General features: G+C 41.8%; 1 protein-coding gene and 1 long non-coding RNA gene across 2 annotated transcripts in view; one reads left to right on the top strand and one right to left on the bottom strand.

Annotated features, from left to right (window-relative positions):
- The window catches only part of SLC1A1 (solute carrier family 1 member 1), a 52,960-nt gene extending 52,685 nt beyond the window's left edge, over nucleotides 1-275 (bottom strand). Inside the window, exon 1 of the mRNA XM_026119488.2 lies at nucleotides 93-275. Coding sequence (XP_025975273.1) covers nucleotides 93-183 — 91 coding nt within the window. The 5' untranslated portion in view covers nucleotides 184-275. The remainder of the gene's footprint in view (nucleotides 1-92) is intronic.
- Nucleotides 276-456: 181 nt separating this feature from the next.
- On the top strand, nucleotides 457-11,116 carry LOC112994870 (uncharacterized). The gene is made up of 3 exons (XR_003262046.2): nucleotides 457-662; nucleotides 8,974-9,088; nucleotides 10,834-11,116. It is a non-coding gene; the product is annotated as an uncharacterized LOC112994870 (long non-coding RNA).
- The last annotated feature ends 5,542 nt before the right edge of the window (nucleotides 11,117-16,658 follow it).

The raw sequence follows: 16,658 nt of genomic DNA, 5'->3' as shown, positions 1-16,658 counted from the left end.
CAGGGCGGCTGCGCGCGGGGGAGGGGCGGCGCGGGGCGGCGGTGGCCGCGGGGGCGGCGGGGACGGGGGTGGGGGGTCGCGGCCGCACTCACCCAGCACCATGGCGGTCACCGTGCTGAGCAGCAGGCAGTTGTTCTTCACGCCGGCCGGGCAGACCCATCCCTTCCTGCCCACCTTCGCCATGGCGGGCGGCGGCGGGACCAGCGCTCGGCTCGGCTCGGCTCGGCTCGGCTCGGCTCGGCTCGGCTCGGCTCGGCTCGGCTCGGCTCGGCTCCGCGCCGGCTGTGTGCGCTGCGCGCTGCAGCGCGCTCACTTAGGGGCGGAGGCGGGGGAGAGGGCGGGCCGGGGGCGGGCGGCGGCGGCGGCGCCCCTGACAACGGCGGCGCCACCCCGGCCCGGCCCCCGCCGCCGCCGCCACCCGGTGCCGCGGCCGGTTCCCCGGCGGAGAGCGGGCGGGGGGCAGCGAGGGGCCTGCGGGTTTCACCGCTGTTTTTTTCCTGTGTGTTTTTTTTTCTTTTTTTCCCCTCCGGCTCGGGTTAAACGCCAGAAGCGTGAGGTGGCGGCACATGGCGTCGTGGCCCCTTCCCTGCGCGCTGCGGCGGCGTTTTCGGGACCTGCGTGTAAGCGTGCGGGCTCCGGTTTTCAGACTTTCAGGTCATCTGGTAAATGCGAGGCAAAAAAATAAAATTAAATCGGGGCTGGTGGTGTCGCGCTGGGTGTTAGGCGGGCTGGCAAGGGGAAGGCGAGTGGACAGGGCCGTGTCCCGCAGGCCGGGTCTATCTTGTTTAACTGCATTTGGGTCCTCTCCAGCGTGCCGTGCAGAGACGGTCACCAGCACTGAGACCACCGGCGTGAGGAGCCAGAGCCATCAGCTCTCCTCAGTGCCCAGGCCCGCAGTTCGCTGTGTAAACGTGTCTATAGAGAGGCTCCTAAATAAAAGTGGCCTTATGTCTCAAATGTGTTGAGTACCTGCTTCTGTTGCCATCAGGCAAATTTAATTTAAAAAATAAATGGAAGCCTAGTGGTAAAAAGGAAGCAGATGAGTAAGTATCACTTTAGTTTAATTAAATCATAAAGAGTTGTAGACCACTTACAAGGAAAGCTGGCATATTATGCTGTTAGGAAGCCAAGGAAAGAGCAAAACAAAAATAAGTGATGCCAAGAAGCAGCCAGGAAACATCATGGCTCCTTCCAGAGTTTGGCATGGAAATGCAGTAAAGTGCGAGCAGCCTTGGCGGGTGGGAAGAGAAAATGCTCCTGGGGTTTCAGGGTGAGCAAGATGGGGCCTACCCGTAGCAGAGGAGCTGCCACGGAGGGTAACACCTTTTTTCCCTGTGCAGCGGGCATCCCGGACACCACCCTGGTGTGAATAAAAGGTCTGACTTGTCGGGGGAGTTGCTGCCTTTCTGCACAGTAGCAGCAGCATCAGTTGCAAGACAGGGAGAGCTCAGGCCTGCCTCCTTTTTTCTTTCTGCTTACTTTCTCATGTATCCCCTCTTAAAATCTACTCTGCTTTGCTTTTGGACTGTCGTGGTGAGCTGGAGGACAGCTGCAATCCAATGGCTCTGAAAAACAAGATAAATTTACTTAGAGTTTACTTCTTCCTCATGAAGTTTCTGTGGTCTGCGTGTTTCTCTAAATGCTTTAAATGTCCTTTTCTTTTCATGTTGAGGATTTAACAGTAGGTTTTTTTGTAAGAGCTAGAGTTAAATACAGTACTAAAAGCATGACAAGCCTCCTGGCTACATGTACATGGGTGTGTGCTTATGGCTGATATTTGCCTTTTTGGGGTAGCAACATCTTAGAGTTGTGAAACCTTAGGAAAAAAGTGAAGTTATGCTCCCTACCTACCTTATTCCCAAATTTGGGGATAGTAGAACAATACATACTGAATCGTGATGAAGACGTGTATGTGCTTTTTGTTTACCATCATAGTACACTGTTTTCTGTTCTTTTCTGTTAGTTTTGTCTAACATCATTCAGAAAGAAAAGATGCCAAAATTCTAAGCTCTTTTCTTAATAATGTATCTTTTCACTTAATCAACTGTAATTCCAGGGACACGAACCTGAAAAAGTGAAGTTGATAGCTTACGACATCCCTAGAAGATTAAAGAAGCATTTTAAAAAAAGACTTAGGCAGGTGAAATAGAGATCTTTTAAGCATTCTGATGAGCAAGCTCTTTTTAATCTGATCTCCCTATTATAGAATGACAGACATTGGCTTTGCTCCTGGAAGTAGGTTCAAGCTGGCAGTTTCTGTATGGGGACCTAAAAAAAAAAAATCTATAATAAAAGTGTCCCATTAAAATGGAAAAGAATTAAAGATACCCCAAGCCCATGGATCACTCTTGAGATGTTGAAGGTATTTTAAAAATGAACACAGCTGTGGAAAAACACCAAAAGAACTAATACTTTGGGAGGCTAGCAGCCGATATAGGTACCAAACACATTTGCTGAGCAAACTAAAGTCTGAATTTTATTTAAACAGCATGTTTTTTAGCACTGTGTGATCTCAAGACATCCTGGAATCATGAAGAAATAAATAGGATGCATCTGTGAAGAAATGGCAGTACACTTCATGGGTGCAGATGATAGGGACATATTCTCTAGCTATATTGCTCACTGTTAAAAAGTTCTTAGATATATAATGGGCAAGATTGTATAAATGACAATTTTTTTTTGTGACGGGGTCTGAAAAATATTTGTAATGCATATTAAAGGTGCAGAGGAGTCACTCCTGAAATTGGCAACACTTGCGTGCAAAAGTGACACACACTCATTTTTTAGCTCTGTCATACACACTCTGTATGATTCTTCCCTTGAAGGCTAAACTAATCCAGGTTACCTTGTTGTAGGCCTAGGATCATATATAAGTAACGGTTATACTGATAGGTTATTATTGCATGGAGATTTAAAGTGTATTTAGCCCTTTGTCTCAACATGTTCCCAATCTGTACAGCTGTCTTAATAACACTGTAAGCTCATTAGTTCAGAGCTGTCAGATGCTGCACAGTGGAAGCTTGCCTCCTCCTCCTCCTTAAAAATGCCTTCAGAGATTGTAATTAAGAGAGAAGAAGCCACTGAGTCTCAGTCCCTCAACTTTCGTTGACAGGTCATCCAGTTATTATCACCCACATAAGCTTTGGTAACAACTGACTCGATTCATCGAAAGCTAGTGAAATTCCTCTCCCTGCTAGTTTCTGATGACTATAGGTATGGAAGTTTGTCCCAGGGAAATGCTGAATTCAAGGGGAATTCTTTCATTGTGGGTATTGAATTTCTTGAAATGCATTGATGCAACAAAAGGATTTGGAAAAGATCTCAAAGACTAGGTTCTAATATTCTACCTAGACTGCAGGCAGAATAACTGAATCTGCTTTCTTTTATTTGTTTGAGTTTGAGTTCAACTGTTTTTTCATACCATTAAGCCAGGTAGCATACAGGAAATTTGAAGACAGAGAGTAATTGTCTCCTGTCAAATAGATCTCATTTTCAGGAGAAAATAATCCAATAAAAATGATGGTGTTTGTAAGTAGTGTAAACATTTCTAGGTGTCATCTTTTGGCAGTGAACCAGCTTGCTGCACTGCCTACTTTTATCATTAGAGTAACTGAAATTCTTTTGGTTTTGGAATACGATAAGCTGGAGAGTATAATCTTTATGGAGTTAACTAAGCATGAGCTAATAACCACAACATTTTTATCTCCAAGTTACAGAATTAGGCTATTAGCAAAGTTGCCTTGCTTTTGTTCCACTCTTGAGCTTTCTAGCCATACATAAATGCTGAAATGAGGGATGGAAATGAAAAGTTTGATCCTGGATGCAGTTCAGGAAAGGCCAAATGAGGCTTAAGGAAATGCATGAAGCTCTCTTACACATGTAAAAATACTCTCCTGTAACTCAGCACCCAAAATTGCAGGGGTCCTGCCTTTCCTTATGGCCTGGGACCTGCTGTCTCCCGATGCCTGGTCTCAAGGTTTAACTGCCCTATAAGCCCTGTGATTCAGCTGGCTGAATTTATTGTAAAATAAATGAAGAAACAAGACCTTTTTGATGGATGTTTTGACTGTCCTCGGGGCAGAGCTGATGGATATTACTGCTTTTTTGCTGTTGTTGGTGTTGTTGGGAATACAGGTTTCATGGCCGTAACAGCTCTGCCCAGAGTTCCTGTTTTAGCCAATACAAGCCAGGTTGCAGTACCAGGCTTCCTCTCAGTATATTTAACCAATCCACTCTTTGAATTGTAAAGGCAAATCCATGTTCATGGAAGAAGCTGCTTCTGAATGCACAGAGGATTCTTATTATATACTATCATATACTATTTTTATGTGTATATACACACACACACACACACACACACACATATAATATACTATTATATACTTTTATATACTTAAAACTTCCAGTAAGATTGCCAGTACCTACTTTATCTTCTGTTTGCATAGGCTTTTCTACTGTGTTACCAAAGACACTCTAAACTTTATCAGTTTGGTCATTCCTCTCTGTATTTTCCACAGCTGAGTTCGTTCAGAATTGTTATTGGTCAAAATATGTTCAGTATAGGTTAAATGGTCCAGATTTGGCCTGAAATCAACAAGAATAAGAGGATTTGCTTTGCTTTTTTAATAAAAGCATGTGCCAAATTTGTGGCATGCTAATAAAATGTTAAAAAAACTAAGCTAAAACTAAAGCTAAATCCTTTCTTGTTCAACTTTGTTGGAGCCAGTGAGATTGTAGAGGGGAAGAATTTGACTCTACTGAAGATGGGGTTTTTAATTGCCCATACATAGCCATTGAATGCTGAATGCTTTCTCTTCAAAAACCAAGTTTGCTTCCATCTCAACTGAATGTTACTGCTTTATCAGCCACTTTTCACTGTGAGCTGTCACAGAAGAACTTACCTCTGCCCGGCTGACAGACAAGAATAATGATGAATGCATGCTAAAATTGCTTGATGATGGTGAACCTGTTACACCTTAAAACACCTGTTAGATGTGTTCTAGATCACTTCTATTTTTTACTAGTTGTGTTCCTGTTCTCACAAAGGTTAGTGTGAATAGTATCACAGATTCTGCTGAAAGCTGGCGCAGACCCTGCCCTGTGTAATAATGAAAAGACTTCCCATCAGTGGGAAAGGTTCTGAATTTTTTCTTTCTTGTTTTAAGTAGTGTAAACACTTCATATGTGCCTGCATGTTTGCCTGGCTGCAGGCCTTTCACACTGTAAGAAAGCAGGCAGGCAGAGTGGGCATGTGGCATAAAAATGTATTTCACATTCAGATTTAAGTGATAGATATGTACTATTTACAAAAGTTTGAAGGAAAGCCGTACTCAGCAAGTCATCAAGTGCAGATAAGTTTTATGAAGTCCAGCAGTTCTCACTTGACTGGAAAGTATTACGAAAGAGCTGTGAAGTGATCATGAGCCAGCAGCTGTGTAAATCCAGGTACATGTTGTCATAATAATGGTTCTAAATAGCGTGGTTCTGAAAAGTCTTTCCTTTTCTCAGTTATTCTGTCAATTAAGTGCCCATGAGAAGAGCTAGACTGACAGAACTGCAGTTTCCCTTCCTAGTTACACAGAAAGTCAAGGGTGGGTGTCAACAATATATATTTCCCACAGCACCCTGCTTTAGCCTCGTGTGAGAAGGAGTTCTGGCAGCAGTAAAAGAGGAATTAATTTTCATGTTGATTAAACATTTTTCTGTTTCTCCAAAGCATTTAAAAACCCTGGCCTTGATTTTAAAAAAGTCAGCACTAGTAGGGATGAGGTTTGTGTGTGATGGAGATCTCCTCATGGGCAAACTTGTATTCAGTAATCAGTTTTTAAATGTTCATAGAAATTCGTAAAGTGTTGTCCTCGGCTGCTGGATAGGTTTAGATGTGAGTAAGATAGGACCAGATAGGCACAGAGATAAATACGTCTGCAGTCTGGAGTGCAGACTGACCATTTGATTTCTGCCATAACTTCCCATCTGCTGACTCAGAAATGAAGGCTGCTTGGGGCAAGTGACTGAGAGGATTTGAACTGAGCCTAGTGGTGGTTTTCAGGACGTTTCGGCAATGGTTCACACATTATTGTTTCGTGACATGACTTGCCACAGGCTGTCCAAAAGGGAATAAAGGTATATAATATTGCTCTTTGGCACAGCATTACCTACGAGGCAGCTTCAGCTCAGAGCACGAGTTGCTTCACAGCTGTGCTGGTGCCTGACCTCCAGGACAATGTGAGAAGGCTGGACCCCTGTTGTACTGGCACTCAGTTCTTATCGTCTGGAAGAGCTGAGAAATACAAGTCTGTTAAGCAAATATCATTTTGCTAGCAGAATAATAAATTGTTCCCCAGACTAAGATGATAATATTACCTAGCCATGTTGGAGTAATGTTGTTTTATTTCTACAGTGCACAACATGAGTATGCATTAATATATGGTGACAGTGAACAAAGGGCAAAGTACAGGATAATATTCTGGTGCTGCTCCAGCAACTCTGTAGAATGACTCATTTTGTGATACATCATACGTATAGCTACTTTAATACATATGTAATTATACAATTATTGATTCTGGCAGACAGTTGCTCTTTATAACTCTTCACAAATGGCACAGAAGGAATTGGAGGGTTCTATTCACCCACATGCTATTTGAAGACTTATTTTAATGAAGATATAATGAAGCAGAATGCCTTTTTGGTGGAAGATAATGATAGAAAATGACAAAATGATTTTTAAGCTCAAGTCTCTTGGTAACACATTGAAATGGGTGAGTGGGTGAACACTAATCTGGAGAATGTTAAGTGGGTTTGAGGAAATGGGTTAACTTACGCACCCAAAGATCCGGAAGGTGAAGTGAAGGAAGGCGCTCAGAATTGCTGTTGCATAGCACTCCAAAATGAGTTACCGACACACGACCTCTCCTTTTGTTTACTTTGAGCACTTGAAAATGCTTGGTGCCCTTGCCATCCTTTCTAGCCAGGGCTAAGCAATCACTGCATTGCCAATTTGTTACCAGGAGCTTTATCGCAAGACTCTGAAGATCTGCTGGCTGCGTCTAAGCCTCAGCTTTTTCAGGTGCCTGAACACATTAGAATGTTAGCTTCCGATTGTAAAGTAAGTTTCTAGCCCAAAAGAGTGTGAAGAAAAAGTTTTAAAATGTAGCACTAATACCCCCGAAAGTTCAGGAGGCAAGTAGAACTCACCTATTATAATTGTTTAAAATCTCTGGATGTTTACGCCAGCTTCATCGTTTCCTAGGCACTGACTCATGACTTTCTAATACTTTTGGTTGGCAGTCCTGTCGCATACACATCTGGGGAATTATATGCATTCCTGACAGTCTTATTTTGTAGACTGTAAAGTCTTTGGGACAGTGACATCACTTTGTACTGTATTTAAGTACTGCTTATTCTAACAGAGTCCTGCTCCACAGCTGAGCCTGGGGGCACGTTCAGCACCTACATAATAAAAATAACATCAATCTCTAAGCAATAATAATGGGAAGGCAATCTGCAGTGGCCTCTGTGCCCCAACTACCCTACCCTTTTGAAGTTACCAGCATATGAAATTGGGAGGATAAGAAACCCTGAAATGATTTGGCAGGGTTTATTTGTTGCTAATGGTTCTCAGGGGCAGCAGATGTGAAGACAAAACTTTCATTTTTTTCTGTGACCAAGGCTGGCTGTTGGGTATCTGAAGGAGGTGATAACGTGATTTTCTGTCAGGGAGTATGGGCTGCCATGCTGGAGGAAAATATGCAGCTTGCATTGCTGTTGGGACAAACAAATATTGACTAATGGCAGAGGTAAGAAATCAGAACATAAAGGTGGATTTTGAGAAAATGTGTGGAGCAGCAGGAGAAAAATGATGCTGAACTCCTCTGGGATTATCAGGATTTTAGACTGTACTGCAAAATCACGTTGCAGTTCAATGCACAGATTTATTTCTGTTGTCTGGGACAACACACACTTGAAATGGCCCAGTTGCAACTGATAGAAAATTAGGAGATTTGGGAATAGGCATGCAATTGACTCTGACAGGTAGGTTCTGCAGTGCATTCAGTGATGTGCTTGATGCCAGAGATAAGATGGATCTTTGAAACTGAGGATGAGCATAGGCAGACTACAAAATGTTACATAGGAATTGTGCCTTTCAGTCATACTTATTTACCTTTTTCAAAAAAACTGGGAAATACAGTATGCCTAGAAGAATTAGTAAAACAGTGCAAAAGTTTAAAGTGTTCCCTGGCAGTTCTGGTCGGAGAGGAATTAACAATAGCCTCCCTACATAATAGAGCTGCAAGAGTGCAAAAGGAAGAGACTTGTTTTCTCTTCTTTTGCTACTGGGAAAAACACAGTCAGGGATCTGAAGCAGATTTCTTTTGCTTTGACGTTTCCTGATGAAAGATATTCTTGTGACCATTTATTTTCTTATGATTGCTGTTCAGCCAGCATTACACTGGCACTGGGGCTCCACAACAAAGCTATGGCTCTGGAAGTGATTGGGAACCACATGTGGCAGAAACAAGGGAGGCTGATGAAAAGCAGAAGCAGATCAACTTCTCTGTCTTAGAGAAAGACTTCTGCCCTCCTCCGATTACTTTTAAGGCATAATAGAGTCTTGTGCATCCACTCTCCCAAAGCTATGAAGGATTTCTGATGGAAGACAAATGTGACCCATACTGCTTTTAGTGACCACACAGTAGCTGCAGAAAAAGTCTGCTAGGAGCAAGGAGCAGAAATAAAGGCAGTGCAGCACAGAGCAGCCAGGCGAGTCCTTGGTTAATGTGGCAAGTAAATCTTACACACAGCTGTTAGCATACAGGAGAGTATATTTTAGTGCAAATTATGCAAGGAGTTTCACAGTGATATGGTCATTGTTTCAGTATATCATGTAGAGGTTGTTGTTTTTATTATTTCACATGACACGTGGGACTTACTGTCATTGCTAGTGTCTTGTTTTCTATCTCGTGACTATTGCAGTTCTGTCTGTGCCTCCCAGTGCTTCTGTTCTTAGACCTGTGAAATGGTGATGGTGGTGCTCACTCCTCACCGGTGGTCCCTCAAACACCAGCAAGGGAGCAGTGCTATACAGGAGGTAAGGATTTCTAGTTTATTAGTTATGTATTTATGGCCAAAGGAGAAGTCTTCAGGCTTTGCCTCAGGGCCTTAGTCCACTTGGTAATTAACTTCTGGGAAATGCTTTAGCTAGAGATCATTAAAATATGAGATATGAAGCAGAAAGAAAGAAAACATAAGAAATGACCTTTTCATATGCTGAGGGGTTAAAATATGAGTTCTGTAACACCATGTTGTCATGGAAACACTCCTGGGCTGGAAGCAACTGACTTTTGCAGATGAACAGAAACTTGTGCTCACCAGCAGCAAGTAGGACTTCAACCTGTGTGTTCGGCAAGGTTTATAATTAAGTTTATTCATTGCAGGTTAAGCATATTTTCACAGTCCTGACAGAACTGTCCTGTCAGAGCAAACAAATCTTTCTGAAAATAGCCTTTATAGAGACAAAACACTTCTGAGAAGTAGCAGCATGAGGTTCTTTATCATCCAAGAGGACATAAAGTCCCTGCATGCATCAGGACTTGCTGCAGTACAGCAAATTTGCATGGTAAGGTTTTCAACTGACTGAAATGCAAAAGCATTTTAAAAAGTGAGCAGTTGATTTTGTCCTGTGCCAGAAAAAGCACTGTGTGAAAGTGACCCCACACCTCTGCTCAGTGTCAGTGGGGCCAGTTCAGAAGCTTGCAGGGGCTGAGGCAGCCTCTTCCTGGGGCAGCAGCATGTTGGGAATTGCCCACAAACCAGCTCACTCCTGCTAGGCTTCTAGCGGTCTCCTAATTTGCCTTTACATATATATAAATTTATATAAATGTATAGGCTCCAGGGGACATTGAACTCTGCCCCCCACCAGGTTTGTGAGGACATCTCTGTGCCCCCCACCAGGTTTGTGAGGACATCTCTGTGCCAGTGCTTCCCCCTACTTTTGGCCTCTTTTCAGCTGCTAAAGAGCAGAGAAGGACCTGGAAGCAAGTGTGTAATAGACTATTATATTCTGAGCCAACAGATTCAGTTTTAAGTTTGATTTAGAGTTTTTGCAGAGCACATAGAGATAAGAGAGAGTGTCCAGCTCACAGACCTTGGTTGCCTGGATCTGGTAGCCACATGAAGATGTGACCACTGCAGCAGGCTCTCATATTCTCATGTGATCCAGTACCAGGAAGGACTAAAACACGTCCTTTGTCAAAGCAGGAGTCACACTGCAGGAATGTTATTGTTGTATATTGCTTCCAAAGGTAAGCTGGTGTGGGAGAAATCTTTCTCATCTAATGTGTCTGAAGGATAGTCCAGTTGCACAAATTTGAAGAAATCCTGGTTACCCTTCATGGTTGTCATTTTCAAATTGAGACCACCTGGTTTCTTTTAACTAAAAGTATATTCTACACTGCAAATAAAAATTGAATGTTGGGGATGGTGACTGTTGTAGCACTGAAATGCCTATGGGATTTTGTGAATGTGAAGGTCACCAGTAAGATCTTGAAATAGAGCTTATCACCTCTGAGATGTGACACCATCCCAATGACAAGCCAATGAAGGATGTGTGCAGCTTTATTTGGAAGAGGAGGAAAGAGGCTGTATGTTGAGGATTATCATCTAACAGCTTCTTTCGTGGTGAATGAATATGTGCATAATCTGGGGCTGATAATTCTTTTCTACTGGCTTGTTATGTCACCTCATTATTTCACAGGAAGGTAATGAAGATACTCGGATAGATGTGGGAAGAGATTGTTCGGTAAAATGTCTTTCACCAGTGCACTGGTCACTTAGTTTACAGATCCGGAGGCACTGCAAGAGATTACAAGCTGCAAGAAACAGCAAAGAACTCAAATGAGAAAACTAGGCAGAAGATCTCAGAACATGGGGCTTCTGAATGCATATCCTGGGAAAATGGTTGAAGATGTTGATCTAAAAGAATTGGTTAAGCTCTGAAGACCTGTATGCCGCTATTATTACTGAAATAATCCTATCGTGGCAGTTTTGAAGAACTCTTCTCTTAATGAAATTTTGACATTAACTTGAATGAAGTAAACAGCACAATTTTTTTCTCTTTTAGTTCCCTGTGTTTTTCTTGCTTTGAAAAATACAACCAGTAAATATCCAGCAGATGCCATTGTTTGGCAAGGAGGTTTGAAATGCAGTGTCTGAAGAGTTTTTCTGACTGCTGTTATAGGTGGCACTAGCTGTGAGTATGATTCTGGAAGTTTGCTATTGCAGTTTTTTGGAATTCTGGAAGAGAAAGGGTCTAACCATATAACAGAGAGAATTGGGGCAAACTGATGCATTCCTGTGAATCAAACAGCTATGGTGGCAGCTGGGGCTTGGGAGCACACAGTGTGCATGTATCATCCAAAACACAGGAAGACTGGTCCATGGCAGCCCAATGAGTGACATCGAGCTAGGCTATTCCTTCACTACATGCAGAAGGCAAGATAAATGTTTTGGGTGGGAAATATGTCAAGGGAGAAAGAGGATGGGCAATAGGATCTTCTGTGGTGGGAGATGAAGCCAGAGGAAAATTGCAAGTTCCTACAAATGCTTGCCATAGTGTATAGCTGGAAATAGGGAAAATGTGCAAGGGACGCTTATAATGAGAAGTGAAGTGGAGTTGGAATGCATGGTGCTGATTTCCTCAAATCTTGGGAAATCACATCTGGATGACCAGGGATTCACTGTGGCGTAGACTTAATAGAATAGGCTAGAAGACTTGTTCTGAAGAGATCTTCTCTAGACTGACTGGTTATAACCCTGCAGAAATTCCCGAAAATGCTATTTAGAAAAACTGCAGCCTCCTTCAACCTGGTCTGCTCATTTCTTCTGTGTAAAAAGGCCTTGACAAATGACACTGTCTGTTTTTGGTATTTATATGTAAAGCATGACTTTTCTCTATTTGAAATTTTCTGTTATCTACCAGTGGAATGAGGAACCATTTTGGATATCCTAATGTAGCAGACTGAAAATCTAAAAACATGCCAGTGTCACTGTTTTTCTTGTGAAGCTGTTGCGTATAATTGAATTTATAATTTTTGTTTGAAGCTGTGTTATGGGTGACAGCAATAGTGCAGGCATTATGAAAAATCCTTAGCTGGGCAGTGTGTAGAGCACCATATCAGTAAACTTTTTCTGAGTTTTGCAGGTCTGCTGCAGACTGACAAGTCCATTTCAGAGCTGGAGCTGTGAACAGCTGTCAGCACAGCGCGGGGAGGGTTTGGCAGCACTTCTGTGCTTCCAGGCTTTGCGTTCAGCTGGCATCCTGCCATCATGTGTGGCACGATCTTAGTGCCTTTTGCACATTTGCCCCTTTCGTGCATCTACTAGGCTTCAAAAAAGCAAGGTGGTCCTTAAACAGGTGGTGATAAAGACCAATAGGGAGTCTGCTGAGGAAGAGGAAAGTTTAAAAAGGACACCAAGCTTAAACAGGAAGACTAAAAGAGAAAAAAATATTTTTTCCTGGGCTGCAGGCAAACTACGGTTGCTTTTTCCTTCATTGTTTTTTCAGTGAGAGGACAGACTCACTGAACATACATACATTCAATAAGATTGATTACCTATGCATTGTTATCATGTGTTTTTACAAGGCGTGCATGAATATATATTAGAATCTATTTAGTTCTATTGTATTTTCTTTGTTTCTGTTTGTGTGTGCTTGGAGACCAATCCTATAGGTCTGACTTCCTACTTTCTATCAAAGGAGTAATCTCATTGCTTTCAGTGGAATTACTGGAATTGTACTAGAGAAATTTCTGCTTAGTGTAGAGTTGATCCAGTGTTTTTCATAGTTCAGATTTAAGCCAGCATAACAAAAGACTACACAGGCAACGACAAAAGCTCTAAAGTAGTTATTTTTTCCCTGCTTATTTCTCTTTATTTACATAGCACTATTTTGCTTGTATAGTTTCTTTCTGCTGAAATTGTCATATAATAATAATAATATTACTAGTAATAATAATAATAGTAACTACTGCAAGAAATCCAGTGCCTTTATGGAAGAGTGGGATTTGTGTTGTCATTTTCCTTGGGAGATTTCATGTTGAAATAAGGGACTGCTTCTGATTGCTTATGTTATTCTGTATTATTTAATAGGTTCCTTATTGCTGACTCTAATAATAATTCAATTCCTGGGAATTATAAGTAGTTGGAAAATAGTGACACAACTAGAAATGTGTCCAAAATTGCTTCAATTTTATTTTCTCAGCTATATTTTGGCTTATTTTGTGTGGTGCTATGCCTGCAAGTCCTTAGACTTGTCCATCTTCAGCACTTTGAAAACTGGGCTTCAGCTGTCTCCAGCTGGTTGCTCCACATACCTTCTTAGTTTGAAAATGTTACCCTTTTCCTTACTTCTCAGTTTCCTCCTGGAAACAGTCAGGATAACTTTTCAAGCTGTATTCTCCTGCTTTATCCCACCATGCATGTTCATTGTGCTTCCCTATGTTGCTTGTATTTGTATGTGTGGTAGGTTTTCAGCATGCGCTGCTTTGTGTGGTCAGATCTGGAGGCAGCCCATAACGGTTTTGTCTGCCCCGCTCTCTCCTCGTGCTCGGTGAAGGTGTCTTTGTACCATGAAGCACTTGTTTCACCTCACTGCAGTGCAACAAAGCTAATGCAAGCAGTCACAATACCAAAGCTGTTCAAACAAATAATTGCATAGGCATTTGACTTAAACAAAAAGAGTGAGAAAGAGATATTTTTTTCTGAATGACTTAGAGAGAAGACTGTGCTACTGTTATTTTTGCCATGCACCCTTAGACGTCTCTGACTTCAGCGAGGTGGATTGTGCTCTGATGTTACGGGTGTTGTGATCTCTTTATGTGTCTGATGGAGAGAAGTTCATATTTCTAAGGTCCCAGAAGTCTTCAGTGCCTCCTGTATGCCTCTGCATTACGAGCTGTCTATCAGTTTGCCTAAGGTGATGGGGTAGCATACAGGAGGCAGGGCAGGGCCTTACCGAAAAACTTAAATACAATACATGAATAGGAGTTTATTTTCTCAAGATTATGCTTTCTTGCTGAAATTATTCTTCTTATTCATGCTTGGTCCACATTGCTTTGGAAAGACAGAGGAGAATCTGACTGTAGATTATCCTGGGGTTCAGTTACTAAGTATTTGAGGATAGCATTTTGGTGGAAGTCCAGCATGTTTTTACATGCTCCAGCAATGAAGGAAGAGGAGGAATGGGAAGGAATACTGCTGTGACTGACGAGCCAGCCAGGCTACTATTGTCAGATATACGAACTGTCAGGTTTCTTCCAAGACCTTGACAATGAGGCTGACATTGACTGCAAAGTCATTACTATATTTATAGCTGTATGTGTTTCAAGGGTGCTCATTGTACCATCTTCTATATACCATCTATTAGAAACCTATTTCCTCATTTCAGAAACTCCTCATGGACATATACAGCAGACAATTAAGAAAAAGGATGCTCTTTGTCTCCTCTAGGTTTTCATTCCTACATTACTCCACATGGTGAGAGACATCTGATTCAGTCCAAGGTGGTTATTTTCAGAAGAAGTGCTAGTTATCTTACTCTGACTCTGCAGTCCTCTCTAATTACTTTTTCCCCCGAAGGTCTATTCAGAGATAGTGATGCATGTCCTCAGAGTAGGGCAGGCCAGATGTTGTGAGTGGATATGCAACCGCTGGTTTTTGGCCTGCTCAGGAATTTTAGGCAATTTGCTTGAAAAGGAAAAGAATGATTTTTGTGTGCAAACAGCACAAAGAAACACAGCTTTGCAGAAGCAGTGATAAGTGCTTTTTTTGTCAGCCTACTCAACAACTCCCTCCTGTGGCTTAGCCAGAACACTTCACATCTGTATTTTTCCTTTTGATATAACTATTTGTTGAGATCCAAGTACACAAGAGATAAAAAAAATTATGGGTTCCTGAGTATACTTTCACTAACTTGTATTTATGAAAACAAATAAAGCCAAACACTTGCTATTCATTGCTTGGAGAAGTCAACAGACACACTCAAAACAAATGTGCAAGAGCTATAATGAAAGGTAGGTTATGATCAGAAAAGTTGTCTTTGTTCAGTGCCTTTTCTATTTTCACTTCAGCATTGCCTGGAGAAATACACTGACAGATGTTAAAGCAACTGGCCTATGTTGGGCCAGTGGGCAGGAAAAGAGAAGAGAACAGCCATTAAAGAAACTTGTGGCAGAGTTTCTTCATGCTGTCTACTAATATATATGAACTGTAATCCAAGACGTTTTCTGAATACATCAAGTGCTTGTTGTGGAGAGAAGGAAGTGTTTGCTTGGCAATGATATTAGCAGTGCTCTAAATAGCTTTGTTTTTGCTGCAGAAAAGTAATAATCATTCTTTCTTCCCCGTCATTGTAGCAAAGTAGAGCTGCATAAAGGGAAAGAATGAAGACATTTAAAAGAAAAACACATGAAGGACACAGTAAATTGGTAATTAAATGATAACTGTGAATCCTAAGGCACCAAAACATATTGCTAGGCAGATGCAACAGAAGGGAGCAAAACATGTAAACTCTTGATTATCTGTGAGTAAATTGCAACCTCAAGTTTTTAAGAACGCTGTGGTCCAGTGGAGAATTTGACTTCACAGAGGTGCCTCAATCACTGTGCTGTGGAAACCAAGCTGTAACTGCAGCCAATGTTTAGCAAGTAATGATGGTGCAGTCAGGACCTGATGAGTGCAAATCCTCTTACAGGACACCGTTAAATAGCTGGCTATACAGATGGGATTCCTCACAAACAGGATTTAGTATAACAGGCTCATCCTGTGATCAATTAGATAATCTGAGGGAATGAGAATTAATTGAAAGAACATCGTGTCACACAGTGTATGGATTTCAAGGGTGGACCTGGGATAGAGGATCTGTTCATACTGCTGAAGTGTGCAAGTGGGCTAATGAAGGAGATGTGTGTGTGGATGTTTGTCACTAATAGGAAGAATCATAATTTCTACAGATTCAAGTAGTAAAATAGAGCAGTGTATATTTGCCCATACATATGTGTGCATATATATATAAATGTATGTTCAACTATGTACTTCCCAAATTGTCAATTATGGCTATGTAATCACAGAAAACCCTACTTTACAAGGTTATTATAAAAGCTGCATAATGGGTCTTCAAAAGGCAAGAGCTCCCAGAGTTAATTTCCCCTGGACTTGGATTCCTTTCTTTTCTGCATATACATTCCTACATAGTCTTTAATTACAGTGTCCCATAATATTTTCCCACATGTGCCAGGAGCATTGATTTCATAGAAATAAATAGGCTGAAAGAGCCACAGATGTGGCCCTGTCTCTGCACACCATTTCCAGCCAAACATTGAGGTGTGGAAAGTGAGTGCTGGCTTGCTCAGAACCAACAAACAGGCACTAATTCACTTTTTCTAAGTTTGTGTAACAGTTCAGAAAAAGCAGAAAAAAGTATCCCTGAAATCAGTATGGCTTTTATTTTAATCGCTTTATTTAATACCCTGTTCTTTTGGTTTGCCACCTTTTACATGGTAGGAAAGACAGCATTATTTGTGTTTCAAGGTGGAAGAGAGTCTGTTGAGATGGGCTGGAATGGGTGATATTACTTTTCTCGTTGGAGTCCCAGCCTAATCTCG

This window comes from Dromaius novaehollandiae, chromosome Z (assembly GCF_036370855.1).
Source record: "Dromaius novaehollandiae isolate bDroNov1 chromosome Z, bDroNov1.hap1, whole genome shotgun sequence".
In the NCBI taxonomy this organism is placed as follows: domain Eukaryota; kingdom Metazoa; phylum Chordata; class Aves; order Casuariiformes; family Dromaiidae; genus Dromaius; species Dromaius novaehollandiae.
Note: the sequence above shows the minus strand (reverse complement) of the source record. Positions and strands in the feature narration are given on the sequence as shown.